This window comes from Bos javanicus, chromosome 5, assembly GCF_032452875.1.
Source record: "Bos javanicus breed banteng chromosome 5, ARS-OSU_banteng_1.0, whole genome shotgun sequence".
Lineage (NCBI taxonomy): Eukaryota > Metazoa > Chordata > Mammalia > Artiodactyla > Bovidae > Bos > Bos javanicus.
This window is the reverse complement of record NC_083872.1, coordinates 36,096,151-36,113,730: the sequence shown is the minus strand read 5'-3', so window position 1 is coordinate 36,113,730 and position 17,580 is coordinate 36,096,151. Positions and strand designations below refer to the sequence as shown.

The following is a 17,580-nucleotide window of genomic DNA, read 5'->3' as shown; positions in this document are numbered from 1 at the left end:
TTTAAAATAAAGTACAGATAGCAATGGGCTTCCCAAACGGCAACCCACTCCAGTGTTCTTGCCTGGAGAATCCCAGGGACGGCAGAGCCTGGTGGGCTGCCATCTATGGGGTTGCACAGAGTCGGACACGACTGAAGTGACTTAGCAGTAGCAGCAGCAGCAGTAGCTCAGGTGGTAAAGAATTCACCTGCAATGTGGGAGACCTGGGTTGGGAAGATCCCCTGGAGAAGGGACAGGTTGCCCAATCCAGTATTCTTGGGCTTTCCTGATGGCTCAGCTGGTAAACATTTCACCTGCAATGCAGGAGACCTGGGTTTGATCCCTGAGTTGGGAAGATCCCCTGGAGAAGGGAAAATCTATCCACTCCAGTACTCTGGCCTGGTGAATTTTGTGGATTGTATAGCCCATGGGGTCACAAAGAGTCAGACTCGACTGAGCAACTTTCAATTTAACTTTCAAAGATAGCAATGGAATTTTTTTAATGTGTACAAAAAATACATGAATTCAATAATCCAATCATTTCATGGATACCACTGGAATGAAACTAACTTTTCACAAAATGTGTTAACTAACAGTAGATAATAAAAAATTAACTAAATGATGTTATTTGTGATAGATAAGAAGAATCACAAAGGTGTAATTGAATGATGTGGTAAATTATGAACTGTCCAGAAGTTGGGAGAAAACAGTCTATGCTCACTCAGCCTTATACACACAATGCCTCCATTACTTCTAATTGTTCAGATGTCATGTCTGACTCTTTGTGACCCCATGAACCACAGCACGCCAGGCCTCCCTGTCCATCACCAACTCCCGGAGTCCACCCAAACCCATGTCCATTGAGTCGGTGATGCCATCCAACCATCTCATCCTCTGTCGTCCCCTTCTCCTCCTGCCCTCAATCTTTCCTAGCATCAGGGTCTTTTCAAATGAGTCAGCTCTTTGCATCAGGTGGCCATAGGATTGGAGTTTCAGCTTCAATATTAGTCCTTCCAAATAACACCCAGGACTGATCTCCTTTAGGATGGACTGGTTGGAAGTCTTGACAAAGTCAATACTAAATTAAAAAGTGGGTATCTGGTGAATAGGATTTGATGGTCTACCGGCAGAGAAAGGGGTGGCCAAGAGAGGAGGAAGAGAATGGGAAGGGCTGAGATATGAAAACTCATAGTTTCACGTTATTTCTGTGTACCTAAATCAGAGTCCTCATTGTATGATGAAGTCTCTATCCTATTGTAATTGGTCATATGACTCCTTGAAAGAGCTCTTAAATATGAAAAAAGTGAAAAGAACACTTTTGCTACACTGTTCCTGAGATGCTACAACAGAAGAGAAGAGGGTATCTAGAAAACAGTCCTGCCTGTATGTGACTTGGTGCCTAGAGATTTGGAGCCTTATTTCGGTGCACAGCTTGGTTTCCAAACACTGGCTGAGCCTCCAGTGGAAAGGTCAACTCTTTAATCTCATCCTCTGCCCTCAGGGAATATTTAATAAGCATTGTTGAACAACTTACTTTTTCAGATGTGAACATGTCATCTTTAGCACTAGGCAGACAGGCCTGGAATGAATTTGTCACAACATATGTATAGGAGCTGACTCAAAATTTCAGCCTTCAAAAATTAATTTGCTTTTTAGTTTAAAAGTCAGACAATAGCAGAAGAACTCATTTGTTTATTCTATATATTTGAAGTCAAAAATGGAAGCAATTTTTATTTTACATGGTGTTAAGATGTTTCAAGAAAGGTCAACTTATCCAATTTCAGCTCCAGTATTAACTAAGCCAGTGGTTCTCAACCCAGGCTGTGTAAAATAATTACTCAAGTTTTTTTTGAAAGCTGATACCAAGGTTCTATCACATAATCTCACCTTACTCTGAAACACTTGTTCAGGAATAAGGAAAAGGAATCTCTGCTTTTACCTTAGCAAGGACAATTCCATATTGGAGGCCCCAGTTCCATTGTGAGAAAAACCCATGCTGTAGGACTAAATATGCTATAATGTGATTAAATACTTAAAGAACAATCTCTTGAGAAACTTCAGGAAGTACAGGATGCTTCAACTCCACAGCTACAGATAACCTGTTCTCCTTACACAATCACACAATGATGCTAATCAGACCACCGCCCCACCAGCTTCAAGGTGATTATTGGAGCAGACTGTGCTGCTTCACACATAGCCCCCACCAGCACACCTCTGAAACTGTTCCTTTACAAACTCTGTTCCCTGTCTGGCAACTTGAAAATGGTTTGGGGATGCTAGTTCACCAGCTTCCTGAATAACACTTCCCCTCCCCCCAACTCTTTTCTCTTGAATAGCAACTTTTGAGCAATGAGCAGCCAAACCTGAGTTCAGTTCTGGCTTCAGTGGGTCACAAATCAAGTATATCAGTCTCAGATGGAAGGGGTATAGATCATAGTAAACTTTGTCATTGTATTTCAAGTGTGTTGTGTCAACATATTAACTTTTAAAACTATAGGTAATATAAACATTAACAGTTTTTGTCCCTAGCTTTTCCATTCTTCCCTGGTGGCTCAGCTGGTAAAGAATCTGCCTGCAATGTGGGAGACCTGGGTTCGATCCCTGGGATGGAGAGATCCCCTAGAGATGGGAACAGCTACCCACTCCAGTATTCTGGCTTGGAGAATTCTAGGGACTGTATAGGCCATGGGGTCACAAAGAGTCAGACGTGACTGAACGATTTCACTTTCACTTTCCATTCTTAACTTGCTTTTGGTAATATGTTAAAGCTCTTTAAAAAGAAATGAATGTAATCAGGTCTTTTCTTGACATCTGAAATGCTCTGTTCTGTGCTTAGTCCCTCAGTTGTGTTCAACTCTATGTGACCCCATGGACTGCAGCCCGCCAGGCTCCTCTGTCGATGGGGATTCTCCAGGCAAGAATACTGGAGTGGATAGCCTATCCCTTCTCCAACGGATCTTCCTGACTCAGGGATTGAACTGTGGTCTCCTGCCTTGCAGGTGGATTCTTTACCAGCTGAGCTACCGGGGAAGCCCTCTGAAATGCCCTATTCTTACCCACATCTTTTTACCCAAATCTAGCCAATGCTGACTAATAGGTATTCACCTCTCTGCTCTTTAAGTATCTCCTGGACACCACTAGTAGATTAAAGATGGCCAAAAATTTTTAACACTCCTCCTTTCATAGTGGGATCTATTCCCCTCACACCCACCCCTTGAATCTGGGCTTGGCTGTAACTGCTTTGATCAATGAGTTGTGGTAGAAGTGATGCTGTGTCAGTTCCAGACCTACTGTTTAACAGCCGCAAGCTACCATTTAAGAAATCTGATGACCATCCTACTAGGGAGACCACAGGGAGAAGTCCTGAGATTACGTAGAAAGGGAGAGAGTTCTGGCTATGACCAGCCTTCATGCCATGCCTGTTAAGATGCCCAACATACAGTGAGGCATCTTGAACCTTCCAGCTCAGACCAACTTCCAGCTGAGTGACCCCAGTTAACACCCTATGAAGCAGAAGAATCACCTGGCTAAGCCTTGTCTGAATTGCCGACCCACAACACTGCAATATCTAGGCATACCTCAGAGATATTGCATGCGTGGTTCCAGATCACTGCAATAAAGTGAATATCACAATAAAGCAAGTCACACAATTTTTTTTATTTTCTCAGTGCATATAAAAGCTATATTTTGGGAGTTCCCTGGTTGTCTAGTGTTTAGGATTCCAGGCTTTCACTCCTGTAGCCCAGGTTTAACCCTGATCAGGGAAATGAGATCCTGAAAGCCATGCAATGTGGCTAAAAAAAAGTTGTTTATACTATACTTTAGTATATTAAATATGCAATAGCATTACATCTGTAAAAAATGTGCATGATTTAATTTAAAATTTGTTGTTCAGTCTGTCAGTCATGTCTGACTCTCTGTGATCCCATGGACTATGGCCAGGCTTCGCTGTCCTTCACCATTTAAAAATACTTTCTTGCTAAAAAATGATAAATCATCATCTGAGCCTTCAGCAAGTTGTAGTAGGAATATTAAAGATCACTGATCACAGATCACCATAAAAAATATAACAATAATGAAAAAATTTGAATTATTGCTATTGTGAGAATAACCAAAATGTGATACAGAATCATGATGTGAACAAATGCTGCTGGAAAAATGCCACCAACAGTCTTTCCTGACACAGCGTTGCCATAAACCTTCAATTTGTAAATATCATAATATCTGCAAAGCACAACGAAGCAAAGTGCAACAAGAGGAGGTATGCCTGAGAATGAAGTGGTGGTTGTTTTAAGCCTCTGAACTTTGGGGTAATTTGTTATGCAGCAAAAGCCACTCAAAGTGTGGTCCCACTGACCAGTAGTCACCTAGGAGCTTAACAGAAATGCAGATTCTTGAGCTCCACCCCAAACCTTCCAGATTAGGGTCTGTACTTTAATCCTTAGGTTATCTGTATACACATTTAATCCTGAGAAGTTCTGGTATAGCCTACCTTTGGCTGCCAAAGACACTCTAGTCAAGCTGCATACTGGGAGTCCAGTTCCCAAATCAAGTGATTGGAATGAGCATTCTGGATTTGTATCAACTTCCACACATGCTCTATGCAAGGCACTGGCTCATGGAAAGTTAGGCTGAAAACACTAGTGGCTCTTCTTTTTTGTCTATTTGATTACAATCCTTTGTACTCTTAGTTCCTGAGAGCCATCCCTAAAGCTCTTGAAAGGCAGACCAAGTCTGAAATCACTCTGAAACTGCCAAAGAGCCTTTCACAGAACTGAGATTTTAAAACTCCTAAATGAATAGATGGAGCAATTAGCTAAAAAGAAAATGAAACCTGCACCATCCTCCAAAAAATGGGAGAGAAGGATCTTATATTTCCCTTTTAGTAAATGAGATTAAAAGGAAAGAAAATAGCATATATTTTATAAGGTTTCTTTTTCTTACTTTTTTCTGTTTAAGTTTTATTTGGTATCAATAAAGGCTATTATTAAAACACATGCTAGTAGCTCATATGAGGCACTTTGTTAATGTCACACCAATTACATGAGTTAAGAGTCCCAACTACATTCCCACTGTCATACAAGGAGAAAGACCCAGCCCTGCCCTCAAGGTGCAAAGTTCAATGAAGGAGATAGATTTACAAATACATGATTTGAAGATAATGCAAGAAGGCACACACAATTTCATGATTGGTGGGGATCATAAAAGGTTCCATATAATCAATCCTTTAGTGTAATACTTGAATCTACAACAAAATACCAAATTTAAGAATCTTTGATGGTGGGCAGCCCACTCCATTTCTGAATATCTCAAATTTTACTGTTTTCTTATATCGAACTAAAAATCTAAGTTCCTTCTACTTATTGGTTGTAGGTCTATCATCACAAAGGCAAGACAGAACAAGCAATGCATGTTTGCTGGCCTCTCTCTTCTCAGTGATACAGAAGCCTGTCAGTGAAGGAGAGTGGAATTGTGAAGAGAGGGATTTGAAGTAGCCAACATGGGAATTATGCTAAGTCAATTATAAAACAGACTGAAGAGAAAAGAAAAGCAAATCCGCACCACCCCCCCCCCCAAAAAAAAAAACTCAATAAAATAACTCAGCACTGTTGTATGTTTTCAACAATGTCATGCTGACTCAGAACCAATACACAGAGAGAGTTTAGAAACCTAGACTTTGAGCCAGGTACAAGACACCTAGCAGAAAGGCATTGGAGCATCTCAATTTTAATTCCATAGTCTTTGGAAATAACTTCCCTATAAAAAGTTTTATTTCCTGTCAGTTGAAATTGCCTCCTAGAATGACTCATGCACATAAATCTTACTTTCCAAAAAATCTTACCTTTACAGACTTTGCAACAGCTATGAGACAAAGTAATCTGATGCGACTCTGCACAGTCCAGAGCGGGACAGCCTGAACTCTCAACCAGCTTCATGCTCTGGTCCTGTTAGACAACAGAAAATAAATGCTTCAAACTTATCAGTTAGGACTAACTCCTAATTCTGGAAACTCCTAAGTTTCCAGATCAAGCATTAAAGACATCTCTTCAAACATCAGAATAAAATTTTCATCCTGAGAACATCTGCATAGGTCACAGACTCACTTGCAAAATGATATCAAATGACAATTGGAAAGACTTTCAAAGGGACAAGCAGATTTGGGAATGGAAGCATGCCTTCAATCCTGAGACATTCTGTTAGTTTAAAACATATTTGCACATCCAGATGACAATTGTGGCAAAGAGATAGCTTGAATTTGATTAACAGCTCACTTTGAAAAAACAATAAACAAAAACTGGACTTTTTAAACATTCTCACTTCAAAGTTTCCAAACTGTTAAAGAGATTATACCAAGTGAGTATAATAAGGAATGCTGTGGATCTCTCACAAAACATTTCCAAAAAGGGAAATGTGGGCAGGATTTATGTCTCTTGCACATGAATGTCTCACATATTTTCTGGCACATAATTGGTACTCAAAAAATTTTCCTGAGTGAATGAATAAATTAATACAAAATGATTATAGTTCTAGCCACTAAAGTAGATAAAACTTAAAGAGAAAACCAAAATACAGAACACTTTTCTGATAAATGGAGTAGCACTGCCATGAAGCAAACATTTTGCTTCTAAACTGTCAATCTCTAGTCTCTTAACAACAAGAGTCACAAACTGTTGTATTATGCTAACCAGTGCATAAGAAGTAAAATAATCATTGGAAATGGAAGGCTTCCATCTTAACACTGCTCAATAGCTTAGGTTTTTAGATGTTATTTCTATAAGTACTGCTTCTATTGAAGAAAAACTTTTAATAACTTCAATATCCCCCTCTTTCTGGTTTATTGACGGAAAGGATCTTCTCCATGCCACGACAATCTCTTATCAAGAAAGTGGCAGGAGACACATATACAGTGGGAGTCAAACCCTATCCTTCCTTTGGTGTGACAGTAATATCCATTCTGATCATCTTATTTTCAGGATCAGGGTGTGTTTCTGTGTCATTATTAAGCCCAGGACACGTTTCCAAGGTCACAAAACTGACAATAAAAGAACAAAGGACTAGAATTGACGGCCCAGAAAGTGGAAGCCCGAGAGAGCTGTCAATTATGTAAAATACCGAAGTTCAGGGGCCTGAAGGGGGAAGAAACAGTGGAAGTCCTTAATGTCAAGAATTTCGTGAAGAATAATAAAAGTTTATGACGATGAGGGAGGGCTGTGCTATAGCATCCACACCCACTAGCTACATGTTACTCAAACACGGTAAATGAAAGTGCGTGCGAGATTTTGATGACTCACATTATAAAAGACTGTAAAATATTTCATTAAGAATTTTATATTGATGACATTGGAACTGATAATATTTTGGCTATATGGGGTTGTATACAGAAAGTTTAGCCCAATAAAAATCACCTGTGTGGCCTGCATCATATTTCTACTGGATAGCACAGCATGAGAGGGTAGTAAATCGGTGTCTTTTGTTTGAGCAAATAAAAGGTAACATGTATTCATTCAACAATATTTATTATGCACCTGGAGAGTTGACTATACCCAGAAGTTTCACAAACCCAATTTAAAATAAAATCAATTTTTTAGGTATTTTAAAATCAAATAGGAAACCATCTCAGAAAATTTCTAAATCATAATGATCAGTATTGCAGAACACATTTGTCAAATGAAAAGATCATGTATGAAACGAGATGCCAGTCCAGGTTCAATGCACGATACTGGATGCTTGGGGCTAGTGCACTGGGACGACCCAGAGGGATGGTATGGGGAGGGAGGAGGGAGGAGGGAAGAGGGTTCAGGGTGGGGAACACATGTATACCTGTGGTGGATTCATTTTGATATTTGGCAAAACTAATACAATTATGTAAAATTTAGAAATAAAATAAAATTAAAAAAAAAAAAAAGAAAAGATCACACACAGAAAATGGAGAATCTTCAAATGCCCTCACAATGTTAAAATTTAGGGTTGATATTTCAAAGTTAGACTTTACTTAGGAATCAGCTGACAAAATTTCCACCTTCCTTGATGTAACTTTTCTCTGATTTCCTTGGTGCTGCTGTATCTCACTCCAAGCCTTCCAGTCCTTGTTTCAATAGTGGGACCACAGTTCAGTTCAGTTCAGTCGCTCAGTTGTATCCAACACTTTGCAACCCAATGGACCAGAACACACCAGGCCTCCCTGTCCATTCCAACACCCAGAGTTTACTCAAACTCATGTTCACTGAGTCGGTGATGCCATTCAACCATTTCATCCTCTGTCATCCCCTTCTCCTCCCGCCTTCAATCTTTCCCAGCATCAGGGTCATTTCAAATGAGTCAATTCTTCACATCAGGTGGCCAAAGTATTGGAGTTTCAGCTTCAACATCAGTCCTTCCAATGAATATTCATTGGAATATTCAGGACTGATTTCCTTTAAGATGGACTGGTTGGATCTCCTTGCAGTCCAAGGGACTCTCAAGAGTCTTCTCCAACACCACAGTTCAAAAGCATCAATTCTTCAGCTCAGCTTTCTTTATAGTTCAACTCTCACATCCACACATGACCACTGGAAAAACCATAGCCTTGACTAGACGGACTTTTCTTGGCAAAGTAATGTCTCCGCTTTTAAATATGCTCTCTAGGTTGGTCATAACTTTTCTTCCAAGGAGTGTCTTTTAATTTCATGGCTGCAATCACCATCTGCAGAGATTTTGCTGCTACTGCTAAGTCGCTTCAGTTGTGTCCGACTCTGTGCAACCCCATGGAATGAAGCCTACCAAGCTTCTCCATCCATGGGATTCTCCAGGCAAGAACACTGGAGTGGGTTGCCATTTCCTTCTCCAAAGGGGCCCCAAAAAATAAAGTCTGCCACTGTTTCTGTTGTTTCCCCAAATGGGACCAGATGACACCACCCTTATGGCAGAAAGTGAAGAACTAATGAGCCTCTAGATGAAAGTGAAAGAGGAGAGTGAAAAAGTTGGCTTAAAGCTCAACATTCAGAAAAGTAAGGTCATGGCATCCGGTCCCATCACTTCATGGCAAACAGATGGGGAAACCGTGGAAACAGTGGCTGACTTGATTTTTCTCGGCTCCAAAATCACTTCAGATGGTGATTGCAGCCATGAAATTAAAAGACACTTACTCCTTGGAAGGAAAGTTATGACCAACCTAGGTAGCATATTCAAAAGCAGAGACATTACTTTGTCAACAAAGGTCTGTCTAGTCAAGGCTATGGTTTTTCCAGTGGTCATGTATGGATGTGAGAGTTGAACTATAAAGAAAGCTGAGTGCCAAAGAATTGATGCTTTTGAACTATGGTGTTGGAGAAGACTCTTGAGAGTCCCTTGGACTGCAAGGAGATCCAACCAGTCCATTCGTAAAGATCAGTCCTGGGTATTCACTGGAAGAACTGATGTTGAAGCTGAAACTCCAATACTTTGGCCACCTGATGTGAAGAGCTGACTCATTTGAAAATACCCCGATGTTGGAAAAGATTGAGGGCAGGAGGAGAAGGGGACGATAGAGGATGAGATGGTTGGATGGCATCACCGACTCAATGGACATGGGTTTGGGTGGACTCCGGGAGTTGGTGATGGACAGGGAGGCCTGGCATGCTGTGGTTCATGGGGTCACAAAGAGTCACACATGACTGAGAGACTGAACTGAACTGAACTGATGGGACCAGATGCCATGATCTTAGTTTTCTGAATGTTGAGCTTTAAGCCAACTTTTTCACTCTCCTCTTTCACATTCATCAGAAGCTCTTTAGTTCTTCTTCACTTTCTGCCATAAGGGTGGTGTCATCTGCATATCTGAGGTTACTGATATTTCTCCTGGCAATCTTGATTCAAGCTTGTGCTTCCTCCAGCCCAGCGTTTCTCATGATGTACTCTGCATATGAGTTAAATAAGCAGGGTGACAATATACAGCCTTGACATACTTCTTTTCTTATTTGGAACCAGTCTGTTGTTCCACAGCCAGTCCTAACTGTTGCTTCCTGACCTGCACACAGGTTTCTCAAGATGCAGGTCAGGTGGTCTGGTATTCAGAATTTTCCAGTTTATTGTGATCCACACAGTCAAAGGCTTTGGCATAGTCAATAAAGCAGAAATAGATGTTTTTCTGGTACTCTCTTGCTTTTTCGATGATCCAGTGTATGTTGGCAATTTGATTTCTGGTTCCTCTGCCTTTTCTAAATCCAGCTTGAACATCTGGAACCTCACGGTTCACATTCTGCTGAAGCCTGGCTTGGAGAATTTTGAGCATTACTTTACCACCATGTGAGATAAGTGCAATTGTGTGGTACTTTGAGCATTTTGTGGCATTGCCTTTCTTTGGGACTGGAATGAAAACTGACCTTTTCCAGTCCTGTGGCCACTGCTGAGTTTTCCAAATTTGCTGGCATATTGAGTGCAGCACTTTCACAGCATCATCTTTCATGATTTGAAATAGTTCAACTGGAATTTCATCACCTCCACTAGTTTTGTTCATAGTGATGATTTCTAAGGCCCACTTGACTTCACATTCCAGGATGTCTGGTCTAAGTGGATGGTCACATCATAGTGATTATCTGGGTCATGAAGATCTTTCTTGTATAGTTCTGTGTATTCTTGCCACCTCTTTATAATATCTTCTGCTTCTGTCAGGTCCATACATTTCTGTCTTTTATTATGCCCATCTTTGCATGAAATGTTCCCTTGGTATCTCTAATTTTCTTGAAGAGATCTCTAGCCTTTCCCATTCTATTGCTTTCCTTTATTTCTTTGCACTGATCACTGAGGAAGGCTTTCTTATCTCTCCTTGCTATTCTTTGGAACTCTGCATTCAAATGAGTGTATCTTTCCTTTTCTCCTTTGCTTTTCGCTTCTCTTTTTTTGACAGTTATTTGTAAGGCCTCCTCAGACAGCCATTTTGCTTTTTTGCATTTCTTTTTCTTGGAGATGGTCTTTATCCCTGTCTCCTGTACAATGTCAGGAACCTCTGTCCATAGTTCATCAGGAACTCTGTCAGATCTAGTCCCTTAAATCTATTCTCAAAACAGCATTTTTGAAGAGACGCGTATGAGAAAACCCAAACTTGAAATGTAGCTTCAGCAATTGTGTTAATGTGCCCATGCCCCAGTTCCCTTATCTTTAAGATGGTAACATACAACCTGAGAGAGCTGGTTTAGAGCCAAAAGGAGCAGCCAGAATACCTTATAATGAACATGGACAAATCAGAGCTTTCACATTCTGGATATCAAATCTGTCACGGTTTTGCTGTTTTATGTCTCCATGCTTATCCCCATAGTCTTCCAATTTAAGATGCTTGAGGTATATAGCTGGCTTTTTTCAGATTCAGTTTATCTTGGCAAGATTCTGAGGATTTTCCTTTCACCAACATTTAATCAAATGAATTCTCACAGTGTATTGCCAGCAGAGTAAATAACTTATCTTAATTTTCTACATAATCTATACATACTAAATCATCCCCCGAAACCAAGTACAAGAGGCATTTAAGAAGAAAATTAGTGATCAAATATCAATGAACCCTAAAGCAGGAATCTTATATGTAGACAGTTTCCTTTAAAGAGAGTAGGGCTTGAAATAGAACATTATGGTAAAAGAATATAAGATGATAGTTTACAAAAGGTATATGTGAACACTGTTATGGAACATATTTACTTTTTCAATTAGGTCAAGAAGCAGAGTTAAAATGAATCATGTTTGCTTCAGAAGCATATTTCAAGAGACCATGGTCACACATCTATAAAGCATTTTCCTTCAAATCAATTAAAATATCCCTCCCAAAGAAATTAAGATCAATATTAGTCTTGTCTCCATCGAATAGCTAATTTTTATTAGTCAAATTGCATTTTGTCTTTAATTGGACTCAGTGATATTTGTCACATGAGTCAAAACTAAAATGACAACAGGCTGAGTCTACATTTATCTACATTTTCTTCAAAACAGCAAACAAGGAGGTGATTTGTATTTAGAAAACATAAGACAACTTCATAAAACTTTGATTTGACAAAATAGGGCTTTTATTTATTGGGAAAATTATTTTACAATCACTAATTTATATGATTGCAAAAACAATTAGAATTTTCTGTACAGTTGAGCTGTAATTAATACCTTAAATTTTTAAAAATTTTCTCTTTGCCTAAGAAGTTTTAAAAGTATTACAGGAGTCAGATTTTTAAAGAGACATTTACTATGTTCACATAATTTAAAGAATTTTAAAACACACATGAAGAATTTCCTTACCTTGCACTCATAGAGAACACATACTCCAGAAGAGGAATAGACTGTACTTCTTTGTCCTTCAAAGTATGTCCGTCCTTGAAATTGGCATATGGCTTTGGAATAAAAAATACAAATATACATATATATATTTTTTAATGTTTTGTTATGAAAAATAGCTTACAAGTGTTCATATCATTTTGCCTCAATATTTCATGTTCTTACGATTTTTCAAGGTGCTTGAGGAACTATAATCCTAAATTTAATCCAGCATAAGTAACTTGTAGGCCCAAGTTACGTTCATGCTCATTAAGTTCAAAGAGGAAAATAAGGTACATCATGGATGAGAGGTAATGGCAAGTCAGAATTAAAATCTGGAAAAGGGGTGCTGATAAGTAGACTCTAAGCAAGTTACTTGCCTGCTAGATGATGTCGCACCTAAGGGCACATTAAGCAGGTGCTCAAGGCAGCTACTGATTCAGGGGCAACACAACTCTGAGAAAAGCTCATTTTTTTATATACCACTGCTGAATTTTAAATTTTAAGACAGAAAATTAGAAAGAAACTATTTAACTTTCAGTACATATATGCATATTTATTTTATGTTTTATGGGATGGGATTATTTATAAGTACACATGGATTAGGGCTCCCTATTTAAGATGTTGAAAGGTCTTAATCTGCCACTGTCACACCCTGCCTTGCATCCGTTGTTATTGTTGTTGTTTGGTCACTAAGTTGTGTGCGACTCTTTTGTGACCCCATGGACTGCAGCCCACCAGGCTCCTCTGTTTATGGGATTTCCCAGGCACGAATACTGGAATGGGTTGCCATTTCCTTCTCTAGACGATCTTCCTGACTCAGGGATTGAACCCACATCTCCTGCACTGCAAACAGGTTCTTTACCACTGAGCCACCAGGGAATCCCCCTTATATGCATTACAATTACATACAGTGAAAACAAAACAAAACTTCAGACTTGAGGAAGATATTTTTAATTAAAAAATGCATAGAAGGTATGAAATAATTTTTTGAAAATTTCAAAATATTTACAATACATACATTTACTTGATGGAAACCATTTGCTTATTTTGAAATGAATATTTTGCACTACCTATGTTGATTCATCACCTAAATAGAAACAGATTTACCCTGATGCTAATTAAGCTTAACTTCCAGCTTCCTTCTCTAGCTTAGACGCTCTTCTATGACTCTGAACCAACTTTTTTCACAAATTTGTATTGTTTTTCTTTCAAAGGGCACTAAATATTGTATGCTTTGGAACTTCGTGACACCTAGATCAACCCAAGCTAACTTCAAAAGACCAGAGGAAGTGGTCATCTGATGAAAAGGACACGAGCAATTTGTTAACCCTATTTACTAAATCCAATTTTCAGTTACATGCTAAGTCACTTCAGTCATGTCTGACTCTGCAACCCCACGGACTGTAGCCCACCACGCTCATTCATCAACGGGATTTTCTAGGCAAGAATACTGGAGTGGGTAGGCATTCCCTCCTCCAAGGGATCTTTCTGACCCAGGGATTGAACCCACGACTCTTTATGTCTACCTGCACTGGCAGGCCAGAGAAGGCAATGGCACCCCACTCCAGTACTCTTGCCTGGAAAATCCCATGGACGGAGGAGCCTGGTAGGCTGCAGTCCATGAGGTCGCTGAGTCAGACACAACTGAGCGACTTCACTTTCACTTTTCACTTTCACGCATTGGAGAAGAAAATGGCAACCCACTCCAGTGTTCTTACCTGGAGAATCCCAGGGACGGGGGAGCCTGGTGGGCTTCCGTCTATGGGGTTGCACAGAGTCGGACACGACTGAAGCGGCTTAGCAGTAGCAGCAGCAGCACTGGCAGGCAGGTTCTTCACCACTAATGCTACCTGGGAAGCCTTTATAACTACATGAATTTTACAAAATGAGTGTAGACATTTCCTTTTAATTTCATTGTGTGAGTTAGAATAAAGTCCCTCTTCAGAATTTATATATCCCATTATCTTTAAAAGTATCACTTTGCCTATAAAATTTATAACAAATAAATTAGACATGCTTCTATTAATAATATTGAATATATTTATATATGGTTGTTCAAATATTCATATTTAACCCAACTTTCATCCTTGCTCAAAAGTTAACTGATTATTTAAAAGATGCACATTTAAATAATGGAAAGTATACACATTTTAAAATGCCATCCTTCACCTGATCTCCTTACTCAGCTCTTATTAACAAATTTCACTACATAGTATACATTACTGGCAAATTGGCTTAAAACTTTTGAAGCTTGCTGAAAGAGAATACACTTACTTGCATGAATTATATTACTTAAAAGCTGGCTGAAGCTTGCTTATTCATGAATATTCAAAATGAAACTACAGATTTATCAGTTGCATACTATCTATCATATTATGAATTAAAATAGCATGTGCATTGACTTAATGAATCTGATTGATTGTAAAACATGCCTCTCCAATGTGTAATTTTTAAGAGGTTTTTTTTTTTCTCTTATGAGATTGTATAACCTCAAAATAACAAGATCTGGCATATGGTGTGTTCAATTATATCAATAACTGCTACATATTTTTAAAAAAGGAGAACAAACAAAATTTTACTTCTTCAGCACCTGCCAATCAAAGGTCCCTAGGCCTATTCTGTCAATATTATACAATTTGATAACTGCAGCCTATTCAAATCCAAGGGTATGTTGAAAAAAAAAACAAAAACTGATGCTCCAATTTTTTCTTAGAACAGAAGGAAAACTAAATGCTGTAAAAAATACAAGGATAAATACTTCTTACACAAAGTTTTATTATAATTTAATATTCATGCAGAGCAGATGGACCTTCTGTTCTAAACTCTTAATTCAAAAGACTCAAACAGGCAACTTGTGAGACAATAGGGCACCAAATGTAGCTTGGCTGAGGGAGAAGAACAAAACGAATGAGATCACAATTGCTTCATTCTGTTTCAAGCAATGAGCACAAACAGGAGGAGCTTAGCTTAGAGAGAATCCAAAGTGAGTGATTTTTGATCAACTGTTGTGATTCTCCATAATTCTAAGGTTTACTTCAAATATCTAGTAATGTCATCAGGATATGCCTTCCTTAGGCTCTTTAGCAGTAAATGTTAAGACACTCAGAAATATATATATTCCTAATCATTCCTAAAAATACTACAAGGAATCCGCAAAATACAATTAGGATAGCTCTGGGCAATAGGAGTACACTGCAGGAGTAAAAGTCATATTAATTTATCAGTACATATAACAAGCATGTACTGATCTCCTATTAACATGCCAGGTAGTCTGCTAGGTAATAGGACTCAAAGATGAAAGAGACACGATTCACACCCTCATGCTGAGTAGAGAAGACAGATGTGTACACAAATAACTATAATGAAAACCAAGCTCAAGTGCTATAATTGAGACATTCATGACTGAGATGTAAAATACAGGAGATTCATTGATGAAATGGGAAGGGATAACTGGATCAGGACTGAGCAAACAAATAATGGCTGTAGAAGTTTCCAAACTCTGGCAACGGCGACTAGTCAGCATCGTCCTAGGGCTAAGGAAAAAGCAGAGGAAATGGTTCTACTGAGACACAAGGGTGGCCAGAGTTATGAAGTGAGAGGCAGTTCAGTGGGAGCTGAAATCATCAAAGACACAGGTACCACCAGAAATCGAACCTGGTGCAGAGAAGATGTAGAGAACAAACACAACATACTCTTTCCTCTGGCCTTCCAATTTCCTGCTGGCAAGACCACGGTAATGTAGTCTGCAGAAGTCTACAGAGTAGAGCAGAGAAGGAGACAGATAGAACTGAGAGCAAGGGTTTCCCAGGAAGAAATCACCAGCCCCCAGCACTGGTGGCTATCATAGAAATGCAGTTTAGACCATGAAGAGAAACAGTTTACAAAGATAGGCTTCTTGGACAAGCATGAGACAGTGGAACCCAGTGCAAGTAAAATTTGAAGAGAGAAAATTGAGACATTAAGAAAAATACAGATCTATTTTAAAGAAAAATCCAGACAGTTTATCAAAATGAGATCCATAGGCAAGGAGAGGACAGGAAGCAGATCAGGTTCATGCTCTAATTTTAACCTAGGCCAGTCCTAGCAGGTGTCAGGGACAAAACCTCATAAGGAAGAATGATCACTGGCTACCACACTGACTGCAAGAAAGTCTCTAGAATTCCCCAACTGAACTGCACCTCTCTTCTCACCCATTCCCAGCAGCGTGTAAAGTAAGTCACTTCCTCAACAAACCAACCAAGGAATAATCATTTTGCTGTATTGGTTTCTTCTTTAATATAATTGCCTTCACATGTTCATAGTCAGAGGCTTCATTTCTTTCCTAGATATGGGATGTGCATGTGTGTGTGTGTGTGTGTGTGTGTGTGTGTGTGTACTAAGCATTAAGTTTCTTGTGACATAACTCTGGATTCATATGTCCAAATCACTTACCATTATACGGCAGAATTCTGCTAATTAGACTGAATTTTCAAAGATCTGAATGCCCTAGTGTTTTCTCTACTTCCTTCAATTTCAGTTCAGTTCAGTTGCTCAGTTGTGTCCACTCTTTGCGAACCCATGGACTGCAGCATGCCAGGCTTCCCTGTCCATCATCAACTCCCAGAGATTGCTCAAACTCATGTCCATCGAGTCTGTGATACCATCCCACCATCTCATCCTCTGTCGTTCCCTTCTCCTCTTGCCTTCAGTATTTCTCAGCATCAGAGTCTTTTTAATAAGCCAGTTCTTTGCATCAACGACCAAGTATTGGAGTTTCAGCTGCAGCATCAGTCCTTTCAATGAATATTCAGGACTGATTTCCTTTAGGATTGACTGGTTTGACCTCCTTTGCTGACCAAGGGACTCTCAAGAGTTTTCTCCAACACCACAGTTCGAAAGCACAAATTCTTCAGTGCTCAGCTTTCTTTATGGTCCAACTCTCACATCCATACATGACTACTGGAATAACCATAGCTTTGACTAGACGGATCTTTGACTGCAAAGTTATGTCTCTGCTTTTTAATATGCTGTCTATGAACCTTTTCTTCGAAGGAGCAAGTGTCTTCAAATTCCATGGCTGCAGTCACCATCTGCAATGAATTTGGAGCCCAAGAAAATAAAGGGTGTCACTGTTTAAATGGCTTCCCCATCTATTTACCATGAAGTAATGGGACTGCATGCCATGATTTTGAATTTTTGAATGCTGAGTGTTAAGCCAGGTTTTTTACTCTCCTCTTTCACTTTCATCAAGGGGCTCTTCAGTTCTTGGCTTTCTGCCATAAGGGTGATGTCATCTGCATATCAGAGGTTATTGACATATCTCCTGGCAATCTTGATTCCAGCTTGTGCTTCATCCATCCTAGTGTTTTGCAG

The 17,580-nt window shown here is 39.4% G+C and overlaps 1 protein-coding gene across 3 annotated transcripts in view; it reads right to left on the bottom strand.

Moving 5' to 3' along the window:
- Nucleotides 1-17,580, bottom strand: part of NELL2 (neural EGFL like 2) — a 460,086-nt gene that overhangs the window by 215,867 nt on the left and 226,639 nt on the right. For all 3 annotated transcript variants that reach the window (XM_061416377.1, XM_061416378.1, XM_061416379.1), the window contains 2 exons: nt 12,211-12,302; nt 5,822-5,924 (listed from right to left, as the gene is read on the bottom strand). In XM_061416377.1, coding sequence (XP_061272361.1) covers nt 5,822-5,924; nt 12,211-12,302 — 195 coding nt within the window. The remainder of the gene's footprint in view (nt 1-5,821; nt 5,925-12,210; nt 12,303-17,580) is intronic.